The following is a 20,496-nucleotide window of genomic DNA, read 5'->3' on the forward strand; positions in this document are numbered from 1 at the left end:
GCTCGACGGCAAGCTGTATGCTGTGGGAGGCGGCAACGACGACGTCGACGACCTTAGCACAGTCGAGCGGTACGACCCGGCGACGAACGCGTGGGAGGAGGTGGCGCCGATGGCGTCGGCACGGGACGACCTTGCAGTTGCGGTGCTCGACGGTAAGTTGTACGCTGTGGCCGGCCAGTTGTACGAGGGTGCCGGCCACAACCCATACAACCGCCTCAGCTCGGTCGAGCGGTACGACCCGGCCGAGAATGCGTGGGAGGCGGTGGCGCCGCTGGCGGCGGCGCGGGTCTCTCCCGTAGCTGTCTTGATGTAGACGGCTCGTGTCTGTAGACTAAAAAAAGTAATAGAGGAGCGGACCGTGAGTTGAGGAAATCGGAGGACGCGACCCACTTCGCCACAGACGGTCCCGCGCCTCGCCGCTATGACGGCCGCACGACCGCAGCTCGTGTGCGTGTACCCGTCTTTGTCCGGAGTGAAAAGTCCAACGCGCTCGTCGGTGACGGCGTCCTCCAACCTGCGCCGCGCTCGGCGAACCTCGACAGCGCTTTCGGTGGCATGCAGCTCTTTGCGCCTGAAGCCTGGAGAGCAGCTCCTCTGCTGCTCACACACTCTGCACAGTTGACACAGCCTACTGTGCGGCTGCCACAGCTGTCACAGCGATGGGCTCGCCCTCACTGGCCCTCAGTCACTTGTGCTGCGGCTTGTGTGAGCGACACTGCTCGGCGACTGCCGGCACACTGTGAGACCATGGGTGTGAGGTAAAAGCACGCTACCAGCGCTTGGTCACATCGGCCCCGAGGTCAGATCCTTCTACTCTGTTGATGACAAGACTTGTCTACTGGCTAAAGCCGAGCAGGAGGGCCCAGCGCACAACCCCTGGTCAACTCAGGGTCCACACCCCGTATATCTTTACTTCCTCTTCCATCACCCGGACGTTCCCAGGGTGATGGAAGGTTCGACGCACCCCCGGACTGGGCAGAGAAATCCCAGGGCACGCTCCTGGGCACTCCACCCCGCCCCCACTTGCCCTGACTGCACAGGATAGCGTGCCCCGACAAACGGCGACACATAGCGGGGGACACTGCGCCGGGGGGTATGCCTAACTTTGGTGCTTTGTGTGGGTCGCGTTCCCTTGGTAGCGTGTCTGTAGACTAAAAATTGTTCCATTTCCCGAAGCTTCTTCTTGCGGCCCCTCGAGCGTAGTGCCAGATACGCTCACTCGGGATGTGTGGCAGCCCAGCTGGAGGCTGTGTGATACGAGGAGAAAGGCACACGACGTGAGGACACGAAGAAACAAGAAAGCGGAGACCACACACGGCGCCCAAAAAACCCCTCGCGTGTTTTACACACCTCGCAGCGGCTGCCATGCGCTACGCCCGCCGTTTTCCTTTTTCTCGATGACCGCGGCCGACATACTCTTCCCGCTACACACGGATCCAGATTTTATGCTGCCAGGCGAGGAGTTCGCGGTCGAACGCTGGTACAGCAAGCTCAAAGCTAAGCTCAAGGACGGCTGGACACTATGTCGTGAGTCGACCACGTGGAGCTACCTGCCTGGTCCGAGCAACGACGGCTCCACCTGGTGGACGGACCCGCAGACGTGGTCTGCAATCATGCTCGCGCTGATGGCGGTGCTCCTCTCAATCCACATCTATGCCAACACCAACCTCATTACGAGGTGTCGCTCGGCGCCTCGGAGCGTGGTGCACAGCTTGCGGCGCATCCGCGAGCGTCGTCGACGCCACGTGCTGCGCGCGCCGCGGCAACCGCTGTTTGATATTCGCCGCGTTGGCCGCTCATCACAGCGTGGCCTCAAAGCGATTGCTCTCGGCTTTGGTGGCGACGACGGCGGTGCACGCGCTCGCGAGCGCCAGAGCTTTGCAAACGCTCGGTCGGTGCTCGAGTCGCGCCTGAGCACGATGGTGGGCCTGCAGAGCATCAAGGAGCACCTCTACACGCTGCTCGACACGCTCGAGATGGACCAGCGCCGCTGTGCGGCAATGCCGGAGTTCGTGTCGCAGCGCTCGTCTATGCACATGGTCTTCCTGGGCAATCCGGGCACGGGCAAGACCGCGGTCGCGCAGCTCATCGCTGGCGTGCTCAACGAGCTTGGCGTGCTGCGTCGTGGCCACCTCGTCGTCGCCAAGAAGGACGACCTCCTCGGCCGCTACTCGAACCACGTCGCACGCAACACGCGCGCCGTCGTCGAGAGCGCGCTCGGCGGCGTGCTCGTGATCGACGAGGCGTACTCGCTGCTGCAGGGCGAGATTGAGCTCGGGCGCGAGGCAATCAACGTGCTGGTCGACATGTGCTACGCCCACCGCGACGACCTCGTCGTCGTCCTCGCGGGCTACGACCGAGCGATGGCGGAGCTCTTCGACGCGAACGCTGGCCTCGCGAGCCGCTTCCCGCACAAGTTCGCCTTCCCGGACTACACGCCGAGCGAGCTGGGCGAGATTGCGGAGATCAAGCTGCGGGCCTCGCGCTTCCGGCTCGCCGACAAGCACGCGGCCTCCGCGCTCGCGCGCCTCGTCGCGCCGATTGCGACCGAGGTGCCGTGCGGCAACGCGCGATCCGTCGAGAACCGAATCGCCGGCGCGATCAGCGTACAGAGCACGCGCCTCCGCCACGCTGCCGCTGCCGCCGCCGCCACTGCCGCCGCTGCCGCCGTCGCCCCGAGCGCGACACCACCCATAGCGGGCCGCGGCCGGGCCGACTCGTTGGACGAGATGAGCCTCTTTGAGATGCGCGCGGATGACTTTGACGAGGCCGCCAGATTGGCCGAGAAGGCGGCCGGGGTGCTGCAGCAGCAGGAGCAGCCCGACTCGCCGCTAAGACGCACCAAGGCGGAGGATTGACCAGGAGGAGCGTCTGTGGGGAATAGATCTTCTCGCTGCTAGCTGCACAATGCGACCGCACTTGGAGAAATAAAGAAAGAAAACAGACAACCCAAGGCGCAAGGGAGGGATATATATGGACGACTTGGAGCACAAAGTGCGTTTTTTTTGGCAGCTCGACACGGAGCCTCTTGTCGTCATGGTAAGCGCCTCCAAACGCCGCCCGCGGGGAGTCGCCGCCGCCCGCCGTGAGGGGCCACGCCTGTAGCGTAAGGGCGCACCTCCGCTCCGCGCCCTTCCTCCGCCGCTCACGTCACTTTTTTTGAGTAGATACGGCAAATGCTCGGCGGTCATCAACGCGTCGCGGCTCGCCATCAGCGACGCGCCTCGCTTCCGGTGGCGCGGGCTGTTGCTCGACTCGGCGCGGCACTACCTGCCGGTCGAGGCCGCAACCCGCGTACGACTATTATAGTCATGGGTCTCATGATCGCGCGCAAGCGATGCTACTGGCTACTGCCGGGCGCAACACTCCCCCCCTCCTCCACAGTGGAGGTCGATCGCGATCGTGAGAAGCGAAGGTGGCTCTGCGGCGACGTGCTCGCCTCGACGAGTGAGGCAGCGGGCATGTGGCCACGGCCAGACGCGCGGCCTGTCGCACCCGACCAGCTGTGCCAGGATTGCCTGACGTCCTGCAGCACGTGCCGCCGCCAGCTGTCGTAGGGCAGCAGCTCCTTGACGAGCAACGTCGCGCCGTCGGGCCCGGCGGCGGCATCCACCTACATTATGGCAAGCGTGTGAACAGACGCCCTCACAGCCTTGGCGAGGGTATGGGCGGCGGCTGTGGGGGACCTGCGAGACCTCGTGCGCAAAGCAGATCCAATCTCCCTCCGCCAATAGACCCAACGCCTCGCCCGCCGTGGCACCCTCCACGCGCTGCGCCGCCGATAGCGACCCGCGCAGCAGGTAGATCTCCTTGATAGGTCTCCGGAACAAAAGCGCCTGGACACACAGGCAGGTGTTGACCGGCTAGATCGCACCCTGCCTTCGGCGTTGGGAGGCGCGCCTTCTCCGCGTGTGGTGCCCAGCGCTCGATCCGCGTCTCGAGCCCGTCCTTGCTGATGGCCCACCCACGCCGTGGCCCGTCGATCCAGCTGGCCTCGCGCTGCCGTGGAACGAGGAGGCGTGGGCAGAGCGCCACGTGCTGCGCAGACTCGGTGGCGGAGGTGGCTTGCATCAAGCCCCACCAGGTGAGGATCTCGGTGCGCCCTTCGAAGGGCTGAGTCATCGCCGCGTGGTGCGTGCCGATGGGGTAGCGCACCAGCGCGGGTGCCTCTACCTGCGGCGGGGTGGGCGCCGGCTGAGGATGGCGGTCGAGGCGGTGGCGGCACGGCGGCGGAGGCCTGCGCAAAGTTTGTGTCCGCGAAGCGGCCGGTAAAGACGATGTACTCCTCGCCGCCGGGGTGGTCATGGTAGGGCAGTCGCGGCGTGTTTGGCGGATAGTCCACAATGTAGCGGACGCGCGGATAGTGAACGCTCCCGCTCACTTGAGCAGACAGCCACTTCCTGCGAATGTCTGGGAAGGTGTGTATGTCGTCGCCAAAATCGTCGCACTCATGCACGGTGTTGAGAGCGCACTGAAAGCAGTGGGAGGAGGAGGTCCACTTTGCATCGGCCGCCTTGACCAGGTGTGTCTGACTGAGGTCGCAGTTCCGCGCAAAGGTGGACGACTCCTCGGCATTTTTCCAGTCGGCATCGCCAGCCAGCCACCGTTGCTGCGCTAGTGCGGTTGCCTTGCTGGCCTTTGCGCCTTGTGCGCGAATACACCACGGCCACGAGCAGCACGCGGCCCGGGGCCGGTTGATCTGTCTCGTCGTCCCTGGCATGTTCCTTATTGGTACCACTAATGAAAAAAAATAACGCACGGTCCCTCAGCGGAGCTGGGAAGAGGACCGCCGCAAGCGGCGTGGCGTGGGTCGGTTGTGCATCCCTCCGGGGGCCCCTCTGCGCCGGGGAGGCGTTGTTGGAGGTTAGGACGCAAGCGTCCGTCGCCCTTTTCAAACTCGGGGCCCACTCCGCTACGCTCCGACCCGAATTTGGAGGGCCTGAAAAGTTTGAGGTGTTGCTGCGCAAAAGGGTGGGGAGCCGCGGCGGCGCCGCAGGCGCGGGCGCGCAGTGGAAGCACGCTAGCCATACAAATTCACGCAGAGAAGCTGACGGTCGGGGTCGTGACGGCTCGAGGGTGCGCACACTAGCGGCTGGACGCCTCACCCGCGGACGCCTCACCCGCACGCGCACCCTCCAACATCGCCGCCGAGCCCAACGCCCTGCCGTCAATCTCGACGAGCGCCGCACACCTGCGCGGACAGTGGGCAGACGTTGCCGCCTTGTGTCCTCGTGTGCCCGGAAAGCCTCGAGCCGGCGCGCACCGGTGGCAGCGCAGGATGAGGCGGCAGCAGTGGAGGGTTGGGGCGCATTTGAAGGCGCTGGCCCCGACGCGCCATTAACTGGGTCGGGGTGGTTCCTCACCCCTCTGGTTTCAGTCAAGCGGGAAGAGTCTGTGCAAGGGGGGCGGATGGGGCTGGCTGCGTCACCTTGGAGCATGAAAGGTTCCTACAGTAAGGCTACTCGAGTACGCAGCACCTTGGCTTGGCCCCCGAGCCGGGAGGCGGTCGACGACGCGCAGCATGGCGGTGAGCGCAGCCTGACGACGCGTCTTGATGGACGGATCCTTCTGCCGGCTGACCAATTCCTCCCACCTCTTGACCGGCGGCTTCGTCACCAACAGCGCTCGAGAGGCGGAGCAGCCTCGATGCGATCCAGTTCGGTAGCTATCTTGTCGCGCAGCGCATCGTCAAAAGGCAGGTTGTTACAGGCGTCGCGCGCGTCCCCGAGGTCACGCAGGAGGCTCTCCATATGTGTTGCAATATAGCCCCCGGCTGTGGTTGCTGCAGTGCTCCCGTAAAACCAGCGATGTCTTTGCACCAGCTGATAGCTTGCCCCCGTCCACGGCCGAGATCACATGGTACGTTTCTGCACGGTATTCGGATTTTGGGGTAGGTATATTGTTGGCAAATCAAGACACAGAGCTCACACAGAATCACAGCGGGAGGAAAGCGGCGAGTCGCAATTCCTGGGGTCCTTGTGGCGGGCCACCCTGTCCAGAGAGGCATGGATGCCAATCTGGGGTCTTTCGACCGAGTCTATGATTTTGCTATTTGTTCGTGTGGGGGTATATTGCAGATTTGTCAATGGTACCGCGTCTGCGACGCGGGCGCCTTGCGGGCAGAGCCCTTTGCCACCCTTTATATCTTGCGCGCTCATAATGAAAACAAGAATTTTACAACAATCAAAGCTCCCTCGCACAACACTGGGCACGGGACTGGCGCGCACTGGCACTAACACAGGTACACCACGGGAGCCGCCTAAGCGACTCCTGCGAGAGTGGCGAGGCACTTAGCTCCGTGCACTCGCCCACCCCCGCCACAGGCAAGCTCATTCACAACCTGCTCTGCGATTGCCGTGACCCGTGTGAAGAACGACTGAGATACGCTGCTTCTGCAGCCCCAGCCAATTCTTAGTGGTCCAAGTCACCTCATCGACGTACTGGGCCCGCGTCAGCTTGTTCTGTAGCACGTCCGCCGCCTTCCGGAGGATCTCACGCGTTCGGCTCTACGTTCAGCGTGGCTCACCCTCCATGCCGTGAACAGGCGCTTTATCCACCCTATATTCTTCTCTCTCTCCTCTGCCCGTGCCTTGGTCTTGTCGTTGTTGTTTCGCACCCATGTCTGTATGGCAATCGAGGCTGCCTTCCCCACTACCTGTAGTTCCCTCGTCACCTCTCCTGCAAGCTCCCCTCTCTTTCTTTCGGGTATGGAGTCCGTGAGTGCGGGCAGCGTGCAGGCAATCACGGGCGCTATTTTGTCGTACTCCTCTTCGGCCACAGCGCTCCAAATCTAGACCCCATTGCCTTTAAGGAGGCTGCCCTCGCGCGTCTCAGGAATGCGGCTGTGTCTTTTGAGTCAGGCGCCGCCCGTTCGACTCTTGCTGTTGCCCTCGCCGCGTGTTTGTCGCTTCCGCATGAAGTAACGCGCCCCTTCCTTATTTCCAGCGCAGCTGTGCCGCTCAGAGAGTATGTGCGCCAACGACGCACGCGACAGAGGGGCAGGACACGCCGAGAATTCTTCTCGTCGGGTTGCTCGGGTCGGGGTGGTGGGGTGGGGTTGTGGGGTGGGGTGGGTGGGGATGTCGGGGTGGGGAGTGCGAGTGGGTGGCGCCGCCGGAGTGGGAGTGGTGGTGTGACTGCTCCTGTGGTGCGGGCGACGGCTTCTGAGGAAGCCGTCGCCCGCGCCTCGCCTGTCGCGTGAATCGTGTCGTGCGACCGCCTTAAAAAAGAAAGAAAACGGCCACGCCAAGGGAGGGATGGGAGGACGGCACGCCGCCACCACACAGGGATTTTAAGGAGAGGGGTGTGGTGCGCTAGCCGTCGCCCACCCTTGGGCGTCCGCCTGGCACCGCCTTTTGTTGTAAAATTCGCGCCCTCGAATTCTTCTCTTCGTGTTGCGCCAAGCGCCCACACGCCGCAGCGCCTGAGCTCGTGCGCTGCTCGCGCGTAGCATGGTGCGCGGCAAACTTCTCGGCAGCGTCGTGTCCGTGCCGCCTCCAACGCACCGCCCCCGCGCGCTCGCAGGACTTCAAGGGCCAGTTCTGGTGCGAGCGCTTCTTTCAGGTCCTGGTCGTGCTCTTTGGCCTCGCTGGATTCGCCGTCGGGTACATGAAGCAGGACTTCCGCGTCACCTTCCAGTTCCTCTCGGCAGGCGGCGGTATCTCCGCCGTCATCTGCCTGCCCGACTGGCCGTGGTGGAATCGAAACCCAGTCTCGTGGATACCATACGACAGCGAGGAGGAGGAGGAGGAGGAGGAGCCGGCCAAACCAAAGAAAGAGAAAAATAAGGAGAAGAAGAAGAAGTCGCAAAAGGCCCAGTGAGATCCGCAACCCCTTCTCTCCATTGCAGCAGCCCGCCCATGTACGTCAGCGGTTTGAGCCTTGTCTGAGTGCGTCTCCCTCCGCTGATACAGCAACAGGGCACGTGTGTGTCGCCTCTCAGACAGTTGTTTAAAGTATATGCTGCGAACTACTCGCGCGCGATGCACCCAAGAACACACACGACACACGCAGGCGGGTGGGGCTGCGCACACGCACACAAGATGACGCAGACCCAGACTAGCACAAATGGGTATTGTGTTGAGAGACCAACTTAGCAGAAGGACACAAGCGCGCCCCAGTGCCAGCCCACCTGTGTCTGAATCGGGGATCTGTGAACTGTTGATGTCGCAGCCGGAGTGCCGCCTCCCGGAGCCGGCGCCTGGCACGCGCCAGAGGGCGAGAGCAGCTCGAGAGAGCAGCGCGCCAGCGGGGGCGGCTGCCCTCGCCTCGCCTCCGCCGGCGGTCAGCCTCCGAAGAGCATATCGGCGGCCGCCTGCGGGTCGTAGCCGGTCGCCTCGAGCGCCTTGCGCGCCTTGTCGCGCGGGAAGCCAAGCTGCTCTAGCTGGGCAACCTGCGGGGGGGGGGGGGGGGAGGGGGAAGGGAAGGAGGGGAGGGGAGGGAGTTCCCCCCCCGATGCCTGTGTCTTCAGCTCGTAGGCACGCTGCCTCCGGCGCCCGACAACGTGCAGTACCACGTCGGACTCTTCCCTGCCAGCCTTCCTGGAGGCCCTCCTCTCCCCTCCGCCCCCCCGCCCCTCCGCATCGCGCCCCTCTCCTCTTCCCGACCCCTCCTCGCTGCACCCTCCTCCCCTCTCCTCGCTGGTATCTCAGCAGGCTGTGGTCCAGCTTGTGACGAGATGAGTGGAACCTCATTGAACCGCGAAAAAAAGAGCCTGAAGTTGCAATCTCAGTGTCCCAGCCAGCACGCAACCCCGGGCCCGAAACGCAGCCTACTCACTACTATCGTCGGCGCTACGGGCAGGGCAGTGGCGCGACTATCGTTCAGCTGATGGTCCAACGGCGTCTGATCGAAATAAAGAAAAACGCAGCGTTTTCGCTGCCCGGGTTTTGCCTTCTGTGTCCGCCTAGTTCTGCAGTCATGCTCGCCGTCGCTCTTCTCGCGGCGCCCTCAAACGCCGCCTCTCGCCCCCGTCCGCGTCGCGGGGAGGCACTCATCGGCACGCGCAACCGCACCGACTTCAGCATTAAGCTCTCGACCGACGCGCCGGCGCCCGCCCTCGCAGCGTCTGCCTCGCGCAAACCCGACAAGGCCACGGAGCTGCTGCTCCACCAAGACGTCCTCGGGCGTGAGTGGGCGCTGTTCGATGTCTTGCCGGACGCCACCTTCCATCCGACCTTCTCCTTCCCGTTCAACCTCTCCAAGTTCAGCGGAGCCAACTCACGCGCCGCCGGCCCGACCACCTTCAAGCCCATCGGCGCCGCGGCCGACGCCGCGCTCGCCTCCTTTGGCGAGACCACCGGCGCGGCCATGACCGAGATCGGTAAGACCTACCCGATTACCTCCAAGCTCAACATCGGCTCCTACGCCGAGCTCTTGACGACCGCGACCCTGCTCTTTCTGCATCCTTGTGCGGCCGTGCTGGCGCTGCTCCTTGCGGCGTGCCTTGAGCCGCTGTTGCGTGGGCAGGTCAAGAAGAAGAGGGTGGAGGGCCGCAGCCACGCAGCGATCTCCGTACCCTTGCTCTCCAGCACGCGTGCTCTCCGAGTCGGCATTGTGATCCTCTTCTGCCTGCAGGGCGTATGCGGCACACCAGCGGCACCGCTCCAGCCCGTCAACGTCAGCAGCCCGTGCTCGCTCACCGACGGCGGCTCGTGCGCCGCGTCGCCAAACTACCCGAACAGCTACGGCAACAACGAGGAGTGCACCATCAGCGGCGTGCCGCCGGTTGGGTTGGAGACGGTCGCCTTTGAGGTGGAGGCGGGCAACGGCTGCCCCTACGACTATCTCACCGTCAACGGCACGAAGTACTGCGGCACCTCGGGGCCGCAGGGCGCGGTGGCGGAGGACGGCGTTATCGAGTGGTTCTCGGATGGCAGCGTAGTCAGGTCGGGCTGGAAGGCGCGCCCCTGGTCCCTCTCGCTCCCCCCGTCTCTCTCCTCTCTGATGCCCTCCTCCCTCTGCCGTCAGATCTGCTGGGCGACCCGGCCGCCATCACCGCCGTCGCCGCCGCCATCGCCGTCGCCGCCGCCATCGCCGCCGCCGTCGCCGCCAGCTTCACCGCTTCCGCCTCCGCCGCCGCTCTCCCCCTTTGTCGCCGCGGAGAGCGAGGCCGAGCTCCGCTCCCTGATCCAGTATGCTGCTGTCACTGCGGCTGACGTCTCAATCTACCTGCCGCCCAGTGCGCACTTCGAGCTGAGTAGCCGGATTAGCTGCGGCTCCAACATCAAGGTGACCGTCGCGAGCAGCGGCGAGGGCGCAACGCTCGACGGCAGGGGGGAAACCGGGCTCTTCTACCTCTCGGGCCGCTGCAGCCTCACCCTGCGGGGGCTGACCCTCGTCAACGGGAGAACGCGCAACGGTGGCGTTGTGTACGCTTACTACGCAGGCGACGTCGAGATCATCGACTCCGCCGTGACTGACTGCGCTGCTACTGGCTCCTCTCCCGACGGGGTGCGCTGCGCAATGCCGCAATTTAGCAGCGAGACGGCCACGGCTGCCTCACCCCGCTCTCTCCTCGCAACCGCAGTACGGCGGCGTCGTCTTCGCGGTGAGCAGCGGTTCGGTCTCGATAAGCGGCTCGACCGTGACGGGCTGCTCTGCTGGCTGGGTGCGCGGTAGAGCTAGCCGCACCCCAGCAGCACCGCACAGCAGCGGGGCGAGAGATGGAGAGGGCCACGGCTGCCTCACCCCGCTCTCTCCTCGCAACCGCAGGACGGCGGCGTCGTCTACGCGTGGTACAGCGGTGCGGTCTCGATAACCAGATCGAACGTGAGGGACTGCTACGCTGGCTATGTGCGCCGCGTAGAGCTAGCCGCCTCTCAGCAGCGCTGCACGGCAGCGAGGCGATAGATGGAGAGGGCCACGGCTGCCTCACCCCGCTCTCTCCTGCTCGCAACCGCAGGAGGGCGGCGTCGTCTTCGCGAATCGCAGCGACTCCCTCTCCATCGCGGGTGTCGACTTCATCGACAACGTTGCAGTGGACAGCACAGGCTCGGTGCTGTACCTGCGGAGCGTCGAACAAACCTCCATCAGCAACGCCTCCTTCACCGGCAACACCGGTATCACGGTACAGACTGTCAACTCGCAGATAGACTGGGACTGCCGATTGGGCAGCTGGATGCCGACCGAGGGCTCGTTTTTCGGCGACTTCAGCGCCCCCGAGTGCAACCCTTGCTCCGCTGGGTACTACGGGGCAACGAGCGGCCTCACCAACTCCTTCTGCAGCGGCCAGTGCACCAGAGGCCACTTTTGCGAAGAGGGGACCGCCGACCCCGAGCCCTGCCCGGTCGGCACTCGCATGCCGGCCCTCGGCGCGGCGAGCAGCGAGAGCTGCATCCCGTGCGCTCCAGGGCAGCACCAGCCCCTCGCAGGCCAATCGGACTGCCTCACCTGCCCCGCGGGCAGCTTCTCTCCCGACGTCGGCCTCGCCGTTTGCGACCCTTGCCCGCGCGGAGGCTACTGCGAGGAGGCGGGCGCCGCCACACGCATGGTCTGGGAGCCGTGTCCCGCCGGCAGCTTCAACCCGGCCGACGGCTCCAACTCGATCGCAGCGTGCGAGCTCTGCCCCGCCGGCACCGCGAGCGCAACGCGAGGCGCGGAAAGCAGAGAGACGTGCGCGCCATGTGAGCCTGGCCATTTCGCCTCCACGCCCGGCCTCTCCAAGTGCGAGCGGTGCGCCGCGGGATTCTACCAGAACGCGAGCGGCGCTGAGGAGTGCACGGCGTGCGGCGAGGGCCACGCCTGCACCACGGGCAGCGTGACCCCGACGCCATGCTCGCCGGGCAGCAGCGCGTCCGGCCTCGGCAACGCTCGCTGCGAGCTGTGCGCCCAGGGCTACTACCAGAGCGCGAGCGGTGCGACAAGCTGCATCGACTGTGCACCAGGGAGCTACGCCGCGACCATTGGCAGCACTATCTGCCTGCTGTGCCTTCCGGGCAAGATAAGTAAGCTCACCGGAAGTGTTCGCTGCATGGCCTGCGATGAGGGCACCTTCAGCGGGCGGCCAGGTGGAACGACGTGCGAGGTCTGCAGCTCGGGTGGCTACTGCATGGGCACTGATTCCTATGGCGGCGGCTTCACGCCGTGCAAAGCGGGTACGTACAACGACCAGCAGGGCAGCAGCTCGCCGGATGATTGCCAGCAGTGCCCCTTTGGTACCTTTAGCCCGACCACCGGCGCAAACAGCAGCGAGACGTGCAGTAGCTGCCGTGCTGGGACGTTTGCTGACGAAACCGGGCAGAGTGAGTGCACAGATTGCCCCGCGGGATCCTACTCGAGTCCAGGCAGCCACTCATGCGATGAGTGCGAGGCTGGTCGTTACGCCGCCAACCCCGGCCAGGGCCAGTGCGTGCCTTGCCCCTACCCCCTCAGCTCGGTCGACGGCAGCACCACCTGCTCCATCTGCAAGGAGGACTTCTACCTGCTGACCTCGGCCGCCGACACGGACGCCATCTTCAAATCCCCGACCGAGTTCTGCAAGCCCTGCCCGCCGGACGCGGACTGCCCAGACAATACCACCCTTTCATCCCTCTTCCTCTCGCCCGGCTTCTGGCGCGCCAGCCCCTCCTCCGCGGTGCTGACAGAGTGCCGTCTCTTTGGCGGCAATGCCAATGCCGGCAAGACGCGATGCGCCGGCAGCGAGTCGAGAGGCGCCTCTCGCCGCCGGAGGATGGAGGAGGTGGGCTCGGACGCGTACTGCGCTTCGGACTTCACTGGCCCGGAGTGCCGGCTCTGCGTCGCAGAGAATCATTACCTCGTCGACGGCGACGAGTGCGTAGAGTGCACACCGCGCGGCGCCGCTGCGGGTCGCGTCGTTGGCCTCGTCCTCGGCCTCTGCGTCGCGTGCGGCTTGGCGGTCTGGGCCTACTACATGCCGTGGCGGAAGGAGCGCATCATCGGCCCTCTCCTCCGCTTTGCAGACCGCTCCGTCAAGTACTACGTCGGGGGCGGAATGACGGCCAAGGTCAAGATCATGTTTGGCTTCTACCAGATCAGCACCGTCTTGTCATCCACCTACTCGGCGCGGCTGCCGCCAGAGTACACGGACTGGACCGACAAGCTGGCCAATGCGATCTCCATTGACTGGTCTGGCTTTTACCTGCCGGAGCAGTGCCTCGGCTACGCTCTGCGGCTCCTCGCCATCGCCCTCTCCCCCGTCGCCCTCATCGCCCTGCTCATGATCGCGGGAATAAGCCTGCGTCTCCACTGCTGGCGCGCCGCCCCGGCGCCGCGCGAGAGGCCGTGGTACGCGGAGGCGGCCCTCGGCCTCCTCGACCTCACGCCCGCCGGCTTGGTGCTCATTTTCTGCTTCGTTCCCTCCATCAGCGCCTCCATTTTCCAATCCTGGTCGTGCCAGGCGCCTCCAGCTGATGACTGCCGTTGCTCACAACCCCACACCCCTCAGTCCTCGCAACGTTCTGCTGATAGGCCTACACCATCTCTCCGCCAAACGAGCCCCTGCGGCAGGTCTCCTACATGCGGCAGGACGCGAGCGTCGAGTGCGGTTCCGACGATCACGGACCCATCAAGAACCTCGCCATCGGCTTCATCGTCCTCTGGCCCGCCGGCTCGCTGGTCCTCTTCACGTCGCTCCTCGCCGCCTGCTACAAGCCGCTGCAGGCCAAGACGCCGAATGCGCTGACGCGGGCCACCGCCTTCCTCCACAGGGAGTACGAGAAGACCTGGTACTGGTGGGAGGCGGTCGAGCTGGCGCGCAAGCTCGTGCTGACCGGATTCGTGCTGCTGATACCGGAGGAGCGAGCCTTTGTTCGCCTCGTGGTGGCGACCCTGATCTGCTCGTGCTACGCCGTCGCACTCGCCGTCGTTCGGCCCTACAAGCGGGTCGAGGACAACGTGGTCGCCGTCGCCACGAGCCTCGTGCTCCTCCTCCTCTTCCTCGGCGCCAACTGGAGCACCATATTCCTGAGCATCGAGGAGAGGCACCCCGACACAGCGGAGGCCGCCGCTGTCCTCGGGTTCGGCGAGCTCAATGTGATCGTCGACTCGATGATCATCCTCGTTGCAGTCGTGCTCGCCTTCTTCCTCGTCGGCGCCATCGTCGCCGCCCGCCGCGTCGCCAAGGTCCCCACGATTCGACTCGTCTCGACCAAGCAGCCCCCCGAGATGAGCATCGGGACCGGCATCACGTGGCACCTCTTCAACAGCCACATCTGGTGAGTCATAGCCATGGAGGGAGAAGAGGAGCAGGACCCGGTATAGAGCCACAACCTCCGAATAGGTCGACCGGTCAAGACGCCGTAAAGGTCATCAAGGGCGAGCTCCAGCAGCTGCTGCCAGACATCAAAGTCTTTCTTGACGCGCGCACACGCTCAGCAGCGCTCCTTAAGCTACACACACAGCCCCTCTGACGCTCCGCGGTGTGCTCTCATAGGTAGATGATCTTAAGGATATCGGGGCGCTCGAGGAGTACATCCAACGCTCGCAAGCCATCCTCTTCTTCCTCTCGCAGGGCTACTTCCGCTCCAAGGCGCGCCTCCCCCTCCCACCCCACCTCTACCGCACTCTGGCCCTACCCCCCGCCTCTCCGCGCCACAGAACTGCCTCCGAGAGGTTCGCTCGTCGCTCGAGAAGGACAAGCCGCTCGTCCTCGTCCAAGAGGCGGACCCTGCAAAGGGCGGCGGGACGCTCCAGGCGCTGCGCGACGAGTGCCCCGAGGACCTGCAGCCGGCCATCTTTGACAAGGACTGGCCGCTCACGATCTGGTATCGCATCGATGAATTCCAGCTCATCTCCCTCAAGATCATCGCCGAGGCGCCGCCGGCCGCAGCCAGCCGCTCTGCAGTCCTCTCCGTCTCCCAACCAACCCCCCACTTGAACCACCCTAGGCGGTGCTCCTTTGTTCGCCCAACTTTCTGGACAATACCACCCTCCCGCTCTGCGTGTCGGGCGAGCTCGAGAGCCAGTCGCTCGCCTTTTCCAAACCGTGCACGCTCTGGGCCTCGCCAGCCAACCCGGGCGCCGCAGAGCTGGCCTGCGAGCTTGCCAGGGCCTTTCCCGGCCTCACCGTCTCTACCGTTGCGGACGTTGGCTCCTCTGCATCAGCACGCCCCTCCACGGCACTTCGCGGGTTGGCACGCCGAACGCGCCGCGCCGGCGATGTGACCCACATGCTGTTGTACCTCAATCAGAATACCTGGTTAGAGGACGACGGCGAGCGGCTGGCCGAGCAGGTCAAGCAGGCGCGGGAAGACAAGCTGAAGCTCGTCATGGCGCACGAGAACGACCCCGCGCTCGGCGGCTGCCAGTTCTCGAGGTTTTTCGAAGTCACGCCGCAGGAGCGGATGTCCAGCAGTGGCGCCCGTCCCGAGCCTCCCCTCCCCCCACAACCCTCTCCTCCCAACGCCGCAGGAGCTCATCGCCGGCGGACTCTACACGGACCTGGCAAAATCGTGCTTCCCCGGTCGCCACCGCAAGGCGCGCTTCCCTTCTCCCACAGCTTGGCTGGCTTTGCCTTTCGTGACGAGAGTCGTCCCTGTCCGCAGGTGTCGCTCGTCCTTCTGGCAAAGAGCCTAGGCGCGACCCCCGCTCGGTCGCGGGCGGACCTCCTCGTTTCGGGCAGCGTCGCTGAGGGCAGCACCAGCCTCGTGAAGCGCAGCCTTGGCGGCTTCAGCCGGGTGTTCGCCAAGATGAGCAGCCGCAGCTCTGCGGAGGCGCGCGACGTCTCTGGAGGCGAGGCGTCGTCGGTGCAGCGGCAGGTCTGATCGGTTGCGCGATCGTGCGCAAACGTGCAGCGCGGCGATGCTCCGACACACAGCGACAGCGGACAGGACAATGTGTATGTGAGTGAGTGAGTGTTGGGTTGTTGCACGAGTATATGGGACAAAAGCGTCGAAAATGTCCCAAAAAGCGTGTCTCGAGTTTGTGGCAGCCCCACAGCTGGCGCGCGCTGCCAGGAAGCACCGCTCGCGTGTCGGCGGCACTCCCTGGCACCCAGGGAGTGCCGCGAACCGACCAGACCGAATGGGCTCGACGCCGCGCTCGCTGTGGGGCTGCCACAAAGTCGCCGCCGAGCGTGCCACCGAAGGCGTCCCGTCGGAGGTGATGGAGTGTGAGACCTGAGGCTGCGGAGGTGACGCCTGAGGTACCGGCCCGTGCACAGCGACTCAGCCGGCGACCGCCACGGGCTCAGACGAGACTTGTCGACTCGTTACGGCTCAGCTTCACCGTGGTCATCGGGCGTCTGTCGACGTCAGGACCACCCATACAGCTCGCGGGTTTGAGGTCGCAAGAGCCAAGATGGTGGCGTTTGGACATCCCAACCATCACACAAGACAGCCTGTAGGTGATGGCGGGACGGCGCAGTGTTTGTGGCACTCGGCAGTAGGCACCCGCGGCACGGCCCCGCTGTCGGCTCTCACGGGCTGCGGAACCGGCCCCAGAGGGAGCCGGTCCGGGCGAGTGTGGCAGCTCCTGCGCTAGTATGGGCACCCTCTATCATAGCACTACTGATCCTGGTCATTAGAGCTGCCAGGGATAGCGTCAGGAGCCGGTAGGAGTCAAAACCTCTCATATTTGAGACATCGTGTCCCATATATACTCGTGCAACAACCCTGTTCTTGACCTTTTCTTCACACAGGAAAAGAGAAAAAAAGACCAGACACCACTCAGCACCACTCACCAGAGTATCTGGAAGGCGCTGTTGATTTATTTTTTCACAGCTGGCTGGTTCGTTGTCCGACAACTGGGTAAACGCTGGCGCTGCGAGCGTGTGCCGACGCGCGCGTCGTCTGCTCGTGGGGCAGTCGGAGAAGTGGCAACTCCGTGCACTGACGGTCGGCCGCCAGAAAACACGCCTCCGTGGCTCGGGTTACACCAATCCTCGCTACCCAACGCGGCCAAAGGATATCCACCTCGAGAACCTCGAGAACCTCGAGGGACCTGGAGCGCACCAATCGGGCCTATCTCGGGAGCGCCCAATTTTTCTCTCTGGCGGCATGAGCGGCGCCCTCCTCCCAACCCGCCTCGCCGACCTGGCTCGGGGCGACCTGGCCTCGCTGCGCGCCTTCCTCTCCGGGCAGGGGACGCGCGGCACGTCGCTCGCGGCCCAGCTCGACGCGCGGCAAAACACCGTCACGCAGGACACGCTGCTGACCTGGGCCGCTCGGCACGGGCAGGCCGAGGCGGCGCGGCTGCTGCTCGAGGGCGGCGCGAGCGTCGGGGCGGCTGACATCGGCGGCGCCACCGCGCTCCTCCTCGCGAGCGAGGGGGGGCACCTCGACTGCGCCAGGCTGCTCCTCGAAGCGAGCGCGGCGATCAACCAAGCAGACGCGAGAGGCTGCACGCCGCTGTTCGTCGCGAGCCAGCAGGGCCAGGTCGAGTGCGTCAGGCTCCTTCTCGAGGCGGGCGCGGCGATAGTGCCACCCATGGACGACGGCACCACGCCGCTGAGCGTTGCGAGCTTCAACGGCGAGATCGAATGCGTCCGGCTGCTCCTCGAGGCTGGCGCCGCGACCGACCAAGCAGACGCCAGAGGCGCCACGCCGCTGTCCATCGCGTGCCAGGAGGGCCAGCTCGAGTGCGTGCGGCTGCTTCTCGAGGCGAGCGCGGCGATCGACCAGGCCGATGAGCAAGGCGCCACGCCGCTGTTCGCTGCGTGCCACCAGGGCCACCTCGAGTGCGCCCAGCTGCTCCTCGAGGTCGGAGCGGCAGTCGACCGAGCAATGAGCGACGGCACCACGCCGCTGAGCGCTGCGAGCTTCAACGGCGAGGTCGAATGCGTCCGGCTGCTCCTCGAGGCCGGCGCGGCGATCGACCAAGCCCGCAACAACGGCGCCACGCCGCTGTACATCGCGTGCCAGAAGGGCCACCTCGATATCGTCCGGCTGCTCGTCGAGGCCAACGTGGCGGTCAACCAAGCCAAGCAGGATGGCGTCACACCGCTGTTCATCGCGTGCGAGAAGGGCCAGCTCGAGTGCGCCCGGCTTCTTCTCGAGGCCGGCGCGGCGGTCAACCAAGCCTGCAACGACGGCGCCACGCCGCTGTTCGCGGCATGCGAGGACGGCCACCTCGAGGTCGCCAAGCTCCTCTCCTCCTACGGCGCCTCCCGCGCCGCTACGCCCTTCGGCACGCCCGAGGAGATTGCAACCGAAGAAGGCCACGCCGACCTCGCCGCTTGGCTGGTCGCCAGCCGCGGCTGGACGCCGCTCGCGCACCTTGAGACCCTCACCGCCGCCCGCGCCACCTCCCTCCTGCGCGGCGGCGCGAGCTTGCACGAGGGCGAGCCGACGCCGCTGCGGCGCGCCGCGGGCGGCGAGGGCGAGGCGGCGGCGCTGATCCGGCGGGCGGCGGCGCCGTGGTCGCCGGCAAGCCACTCGCTCTTCCCCGCGCCGGCCCGCGCGCGGGCGGCGCTCCTCGTCCTCTCGCTCTACGAGATCCACGAGCGGTACCACCTCGACTCGGCAGAAGCCGAGAACGGCATCGCGGCGCTCGACTTTGGCCACTGCGTCTTGGGCTTCGCCATCGCGCGCGAGACGGAGTAGGGGCGTTTCGCCACCCCCTCCCTTGGGCCCTTGGCACGCGCCAGGCGAGGCTAGGCGACGCGAGCCATGTGAGCCAGCGGCTGTGGGAGAGAAGAAAGGGCTCTCGTAGAGCTCTACATGGAGTGCGACGTGTCTTCGCGTCGCTCGAGTCAGTTTGGGATTCGACCTCTATTTGCAAAACTTTTGGGCATCGCGGGGCATGTCGACGGTTCCCGGTTCCCGCGTAGCGCGTTCCTTTCGTGTGTGCCTTTTTTGCCGTTCCGCGTTGTTCGTGCGGCGCGGGTTCCCGTCGCTCGCCGCTGCGGTTGTGTGTCTTCAAAAAAAGAAAAGGAAAACGGAAAAGAGCAGACCCGGACGCCGGCGGGTCGCCGGAGTTGGACAACGCACGGCGAACCCGAGGCAGGAGGCACATCTTGGAGCACTTGGAGTGCAGTCGGTAACCTCACATCCAGGGCCGGGGAGCTAAGTCCTAAGAAGCGCACCCAGCGGGCCGGATGATCGGTGTCGGGTTGCGGGCAAGAGAGCCCTAGCCCCGGGGGTGCGCGTTCGCAGGGAAAGGGCCTTAAAGTAAACACGGGTCTCCGAGGGTTAGCTCCGCGCTCCAGGTTTCCCCTAGCAGCAGAACGCCCCCTCTACTCGGAGCTAGTAAACACTCGACACGGACTCGACGCCCGCCCACACCCCTCACCCGGCGCCTCACCACTCCGGACCCCTCTTCGTGGTCTCCCAACTTTCACCTCGGGACTCTTCCCCCACCTCTCGGTCCTTCCTTCTGGTCGCATCCCGATAGTTGTGACCTTGTGTGACGGGCGCGGGGCCCGACCTCCCCTCCTAGCCTCCTTTTTCAGCCGCGGCTCCGCCCCCGTCTCGTCTCCTCTGTCCGATTCTGTCGCCATCATCGACGGTGATCTGGGAAGCGGGGCCAGCTCACTCCGGTCACATCGCCAGCGAGGGTTTTTCTCGGAGTGCCTCAGATCAGCGGCGCGCGCTTGTCCCCGGGGGTTGTTCCATGGCAAGCAAGGCCGTCAGCACGCCCCTGCCGGCCTGGCTCAAGGGTCGGCTTCAGCCGGAGCCGGCCGCGTCGCGCTTCATCTACAACACCTTCTTCAAGTACAGTCCCACCTACATGACGACAGTCATGCTCACCGCCACGTTCGCCGGCCTCGCGTTCGACAACGTCATGAATGGCCTGTGGGACATGAACAACCGGGGGGTGCGCGCGCGTCCCGCCGCCCCGCCCACCCGAGATATGGCCGCCGCCCGCCGGCCCCTCCGCGCTGGCCGTGACCAGCCTCCCGCGCGCGATCCGGGGCGCTGCTCTCACCCCCCTCCCCCCCCCCTCCCCGCGGTGCAGAAGCAGTGGAAGGACATCAAGAACAACTATGCGGAAGAGGATTAGTCGCCAACAACCGCTTTGAACCCTCCGGGTATAGCTCCTTCGGCAGGGCACGCGCGCCCACGTCACGGGTGCTTGCTGCGCGGCGTCTTGGTTGTTGGTTCCTCGTTAGCTTGCTGCTCGTCGCTGTGCGCGGCGCGCGCGCCCCGGCAAGCGGGAGGCGTGGCGGGGCACTCGCAAACGCCCGCTTTTGTTTTGTTTTTTGAGCCGCTTTTGTTTTTAAAGCGTATGATTGCTTCAGAGCACAGAGGACAAAGGCCCCCTCCATCACCCTCGCCCAGGGATCTACAACGCTGTCTCAAGGTCCGACAGGTTCGGCACCGGGCACCGCCTCGGTATACAAAATGCGCCTGCGGGCGGACCCTCACAGATCACAGATCACAGATCACAAAGGTCGTCAGCAGACCGCCACGCAGGCGCGGTGCTACCGCGAGTGATTTCTTTAGCGTGTGTTAATGCCAGTGCGCGCCAGTCCGTGCCTACTGTCGTGGGAAGCTTTTGTAAATTCTTTAGCGATTTTTCTTTCTTTCTTGTAAATTCTTTAGTCGATTGGTTCCACTTTCTACGCACACCTACCGGGGAAGGGGCGCGTGGGAGCGG

The 20,496-nt window shown here is 65.0% G+C and overlaps 5 protein-coding genes across 5 annotated transcripts; 4 read left to right on the forward strand and 1 right to left on the reverse strand.

Moving 5' to 3' along the window:
- Window positions 1-1,895: 1,895 nt before the first annotated feature.
- Window positions 1,896-2,501, forward strand: EMIHUDRAFT_55378 (hypothetical protein; the record flags this gene model as incomplete). Its single annotated transcript, XM_005777562.1, has 1 exon — window positions 1,896-2,501. A coding segment is annotated over one exon (606 nt), but the record flags the coding sequence as incomplete, so codon positions are not given.
- An 846-nt stretch (window positions 2,502-3,347) lies between these two features.
- On the reverse strand, window positions 3,348-5,750 carry EMIHUDRAFT_206354 (hypothetical protein; the record flags this gene model as incomplete). Its single annotated transcript, XM_005777563.1, has 9 exons — window positions 3,348-3,421; window positions 3,496-3,613; window positions 3,687-3,819; window positions 3,875-4,103; window positions 4,174-4,644; window positions 4,760-4,887; window positions 5,133-5,161; window positions 5,478-5,538; window positions 5,617-5,750. The coding sequence occupies 9 exons, from the start codon at window positions 5,748-5,750 to the stop codon at window positions 3,348-3,350; spliced, it is 1,377 nt and encodes a 458-aa protein (XP_005777620.1).
- Window positions 5,751-7,521: 1,771 nt separating this feature from the next.
- On the forward strand, window positions 7,522-7,719 carry EMIHUDRAFT_49531 (hypothetical protein; the record flags this gene model as incomplete). The annotated part of the gene is made up of 1 exon (XM_005777564.1): window positions 7,522-7,719. A coding segment is annotated over one exon (198 nt), but the record flags the coding sequence as incomplete, so codon positions are not given.
- A 1,200-nt stretch (window positions 7,720-8,919) lies between these two features.
- Window positions 8,920-15,722, forward strand: EMIHUDRAFT_100901 (hypothetical protein; the record flags this gene model as incomplete). Its single annotated transcript, XM_005777565.1, has 12 exons — window positions 8,920-10,180; window positions 10,388-10,452; window positions 10,529-10,609; window positions 10,714-10,794; window positions 10,904-11,068; window positions 12,965-13,294; window positions 13,429-14,174; window positions 14,240-14,306; window positions 14,557-14,802; window positions 14,847-15,274; window positions 15,370-15,421; window positions 15,504-15,722. The coding sequence occupies 12 exons, from the start codon at window positions 8,920-8,922 to the stop codon at window positions 15,720-15,722; spliced, it is 3,741 nt and encodes a 1,246-aa protein (XP_005777622.1).
- Window positions 15,723-17,885: 2,163 nt separating this feature from the next.
- EMIHUDRAFT_354278 (hypothetical protein) lies at window positions 17,886-18,500 on the forward strand (the record flags this gene model as incomplete). The annotated part of the gene is made up of 1 exon (XM_005777566.1): window positions 17,886-18,500. A coding segment is annotated over one exon (615 nt), but the record flags the coding sequence as incomplete, so codon positions are not given.
- Window positions 18,501-20,496: the final 1,996 nt, after the last annotated feature.

This window comes from Emiliania huxleyi (genome assembly GCF_000372725.1).
Source record: "Emiliania huxleyi CCMP1516 unplaced genomic scaffold EMIHUscaffold_26, whole genome shotgun sequence".
Lineage (NCBI taxonomy): Eukaryota > Haptophyta > Isochrysidales > Noelaerhabdaceae > Emiliania > Emiliania huxleyi.